This window comes from Vigna unguiculata, chromosome 11, assembly GCF_037176805.1.
Source record: "Vigna unguiculata cultivar grain cowpea cultivar isolate G323 ecotype 2 chromosome 11, ASM3717680v1, whole genome shotgun sequence".
In the NCBI taxonomy this organism is placed as follows: Eukaryota; Viridiplantae; Streptophyta; class Magnoliopsida; order Fabales; family Fabaceae; genus Vigna; species Vigna unguiculata.
The window spans coordinates 38,175,613-38,178,559 of record NC_140802.1 but is presented as its reverse complement, the minus strand read 5'-3'; the positions used below and the strand labels follow the sequence as shown (position 1 = coordinate 38,178,559).

The window sequence follows — 2,947 nt, the reverse complement described above, 5'->3', positions numbered from 1 at the left end:
GGAGAAAAATAACCTATATGATATTCAATTTTTGTATATTTTTCCCTTTTTTTACCACGAGCCATTTTCATAATACCATTAATGGTATTGCTTGAGAAAAACTTATTACAAATTATTAAAAATATTACAAATTATAAAATAGTATTTTTAACATCATAAGATGTTCATTTTAACTTTGATAAGTAGAAAACCTTACATATGTGCCATTGAAACTTCAAACAACCCCCTTAACAAATAAAAAACCCATCAGTCTATTTTAAGAAAATTACAAATATTTCTAAAAATGGAAAGGAAATGCAATCTTTATTTTTATTTATATATATTTTTTAATAAAATAGAAGATCATAACACGGAGAACAAAAGTGTTGGGGAATTGGGGAATTTGCAGGCTCCAAGATCCCTTTTTTCGTAAGAACCAATATCTCCTTCATCCTCAAATCTTTATTCTGTGTCCCTCAGAGGCTTCAAATCCTCGAATCAAGAAATGGGTGTTGTGTTGAAGCTAGTAGACGCCATTCTGTTCCTGTTCTTCCTCGTGATAGCAGTGGCTGCTCCTCTCATTGATGCTCAAACGTGTCTTCCTCTGAGTTATTTCCCTGAAATTCTTGTGCAACTCAAGGAACACTACACCCACGACTATGGTGATTACCTTGTGGCTGAAAAGCCACACTTTTTTGTAGGTCTTGTTTGGCTTGAGCTTCTATTCCAATGGCCCCTTGCACTTCTCAACCTTTTTGCCATTCTCACTTCCAAGCCTTGGTTCAACACCACTTGCTTGATGTATGGTGTCTCTACCTCTACCTCAATGGTAACTCTATTATCTTTCTTTCTTCCTTTCTATCACCTTTAATTCCTATTTTACTTCTTCAAATTTTCTCCCTTGCAGAGAATACTTGTTTTCTTCATATGATTGCATGTTTGTATGGATCCTGTGTTAATATGAAAAATTATGCTTCTGGGGAAGACAGAAAATGGATTATTGTCTTTTCTGATGTTTGGATCTTTGGATCTAAAAAAGCTCTTTGGAGTTACTAGCAACCATTCAATTAGAAATTAAAACCAATGCATTCTTTGTTTACAGGGATCTGCTATTATTGTTGGTTATTATTACTTTCTACTAGTACAAAAAATTGTCTTTTTGCAGCTGTAAGATCATGTTGAATCGATTACATAGCTTCCTGTCTAAATATAATGAAAGCAAAATTTAGGCAATGCAATTCTATAGGGTAGATTTTGATTTTAATCTGAAACTATGGTCAAGATGTATTCAGTGGCTTTATAGGGTACTAGCTTAGGTGTTAATTACACTGCAAAATTACACTTTGGTTAGAATTTGGAGAAAACTTTGATAGTTCTCGAATTAAAATTGGAGTGTGTGGCATTAATTCATACAATCAGTTGAAAGTCTGACCTCGGAGACAAGGTAATTTTCCAGAAAATAAGTGGTCGCAAACCTAACCTTATAAATCAGTTTTACAAGATCGAGTTAGGTTTAAAGTCTACTTCTTAATATAATATTTTATATTACAAAAATTGTTAAGGTGAAATTCTGAGAAAGAGAAAAGGTACAATCAGTACTTAAGAAATCATATCTAAGTTGTGACTTTTGACAAGGATACTTGGTTGTTTCATTGAAGTTAGAGGTGTAATAATATTAGTCTTTGATCCAGCCATAGATGTGAGTAACAATGAGACATTGGTTGTTTGTGGGTTGCAGGTTGCAATATTATCAGAAATGATGAATTCGAATAGGGCATCTGATAAGTTATTAACACTGTATGCCTCTTTCATGGGTTTGGGTGCTCTGGCTCTGCTGCGAGGGTTGCTCACATGTTCATCCAAATCAACTTCAGCTCTAGGCAAAAGGCCTGCATTGATGAGGAAAAAACGAGCTTGAAATTTTCAGGAATGAATCAAACATGAGAAAATGGAAAGATGAGCATAACCGTAGGTTCGAGGGGATGAAGAAGCATGCAAGGACCCCTCACGAAAGCAATTTTTTGTATGTTTTTTGTTTAACTGAGTCCCCTTTGACTTGATATCTGAGAAAAAGATTTTGTATCAGGTGAACATCAAATTCCATCATGTTGCATATTTTCTGACATCTTTGCTATGAAAAGAAATAAAACTCTACTTGGATTAGTTGTTTTTAGCTCTTTATACCCAAAATAATCATCACTGGTAGAAGACCAGTTTCTACTTGAATATTGTTATTCTGAGAATTTTTAATGCAGACAATATTCATAATCTTGTCAAATGAAGCTAAAGAATGGACAAATCAATGAACTTGAAGAAAATGTTAAGATTGTAAGGTAACAGTTACTGAGATATGTTCTGCTTATGTAATTTACCTGGATAACCCAGTTGACATGATGTCAAGTTCTCACACCATGTGAATCTTCTCTGAGCTTGAATAATAACTGGGACATGAAAGGATCAAAATAATATACAGAACAAAAAACTTGATTTTATATCTATAATAAGATTCTGTAGCAAAGTTAATTTTAAATTAGAGTTAAAACATCAATGAATGTGTGATTCTTCTTTTCTTATGTATTGCTTATCTTGGTCGATTCTGTTAATTTGGAACTGAAATTCATATTTGTAATCTTTAATCTATAATATGGTTACAAAACTGCGAAAGAAATCGAACGTTTCATCTTAAAGTTAATTAATTAAACCAAACAAAGTTATCCAATAGATAAGTTGCTAGTTCAAAAACTGAGATAATAATGTGAGTTGCCAAATTGTGAGTTCCCGATCAATGAGCTTTTCATGATAAAAAATTACAAGAGACCGTAGGTGAAATGTTTGAAAGGTTTCACGTTATTCTTAATGGGCCTGAACTTCAGGAATGGGTACAACAAAAAAGAGAACAACATGAAATCACTGTTCAATCCTCCCCTTGAAAATTGGATGAATTTATGGGTTCTTTAAGAAATCATGA

General features: G+C 33.1%; 1 protein-coding gene across 1 annotated transcript; it reads left to right on the top strand.

Moving 5' to 3' along the window:
- The first annotated feature begins 345 nt into the window (after positions 1 to 345).
- Positions 346 to 2,142, top strand: LOC114168739 (uncharacterized). Its single transcript, XM_028053651.2, has 2 exons — positions 346 to 808; positions 1,718 to 2,142. Exons 1-2 carry the CDS (start codon positions 485 to 487, stop codon positions 1,895 to 1,897), a joined length of 504 nt encoding a protein of 167 aa, XP_027909452.1. The 5' UTR covers positions 346 to 484; the 3' UTR covers positions 1,898 to 2,142.
- The last annotated feature ends 805 nt before the right edge of the window (positions 2,143 to 2,947 follow it).

Coding starts and splice junctions, on each gene's coding strand:
- LOC114168739 (XM_028053651.2), top strand. CDS start 485: ATGGGTGTTGTGTTGAAGCTAGTAGACGCCATTCTGTTCCTGTTCTTC. Junction 809..1,717: donor TCTCTACCTCTACCTCAATG/GTAACTCTATTA, acceptor TGTGGGTTGCAG/GTTGCAATATTATCAGAAAT.